The 941-nt window shown below is 45.6% G+C and overlaps 1 protein-coding gene across 1 annotated transcript; it reads right to left on the reverse strand.

The window, feature by feature from the left end:
- Positions 1-61: 61 nt before the first annotated feature.
- Tsp_14977 (conserved hypothetical protein) lies at positions 62-370 on the reverse strand. Its single transcript, XM_003368557.1, has one exon. It carries the CDS (start codon positions 368-370, stop codon positions 62-64), a length of 309 nt encoding a protein of 102 aa, XP_003368605.1.
- Between the last annotated feature and the right edge of the window lie 571 nt (positions 371-941).

Below are 941 nucleotides of genomic sequence, written 5' to 3' on the forward strand. Positions count from 1 at the left end.
GGGCGAAAATGAAAAGTGTTAATGGAAAATGAAACCTGTACTTCTTTATGGAAGGTGCTGTTCAATTTTTCCAACATGATTCGTCCTTTTTTTGTGCTTTAATTGTGCAAAAATAATTAGATGTATGGGGAACGCGCAGTGTGGGTGCCCGTTGAATAGTCGCACTGTTCTCTCTTTTTTTTTTGGGGGTTGGAGGAACCAATTGTCGATCAGTCGGTTTCGGGAGCGTGCACACTGGTACCCGAAAAGATGGTGAACTATGCTTGAGCAGAATGAAGCCAGAGGAAACTCTGGTGGAAGTTCGTAGCGGTGTTGACGTGCAAATCACTCGTCTGACTTGAGTGTAGGGGGGAAAGACTAATCGAACCATCTAGTTGCTGGTTCCTTCCGAAGTTTCCCTCAGGATAGCTGGCATTTGTTTGTAACAATTTTATCCGGTAGAGCGAATGATTAGAGGTGTTGGGAACGCAATGTTCTCAGCCTATTCTCAAACTTCGAATGGGTAAGCAAGGCGTTTTGCTTTGATTTTACGATGAAATCGCCCAATTAGAATGTATAAATGCCTAGTGGGCCAATTTTGGTAAGCAGAACTGGCGATGTGGAATGAACCAAAAGTCAGGTTAAGGTGCCAGACATTGGCGCTCATGAAATACCAGAAAAGGTGTTGGTCGATATAGACAGCAGGACGGTGGCCATGGAAGTTGGAATCCGCCAAGGAGTGTGTAACAACTCACCTGCCGAATCGACTAGCCCTGAAAATGGATAGCGTTTGAGCTCCAGGCCCATACCTGACCGTCTCAATTACGCACTTTTTTTTCGGAAAAGGTGTAATGAACGTTGAGACGGGTAGGAAGGTCGCGACAGTGTTGCTTTGAAGAGTTTTGAGCGTGAGATCGGTCGGAGCCGCTGTTGGTGCAGATCTTGGTGGTAGTAGCAAATAT

The sequence above is a fragment of the Trichinella spiralis genome, assembly GCF_000181795.1.
Source record: "Trichinella spiralis strain ISS 195 chromosome Unknown Scfld2270, whole genome shotgun sequence".
NCBI lineage: Eukaryota > Metazoa > Nematoda > Enoplea > Trichinellida > Trichinellidae > Trichinella > Trichinella spiralis.

Excerpts from the sequence above, each read along its gene's own strand:
- Tsp_14977 (XM_003368557.1), bottom strand. The coding sequence starts at position 370 with ATGGTTCGATTAGTCTTTCCCCCCTACACTCAAGTCAGACGAGTGATT.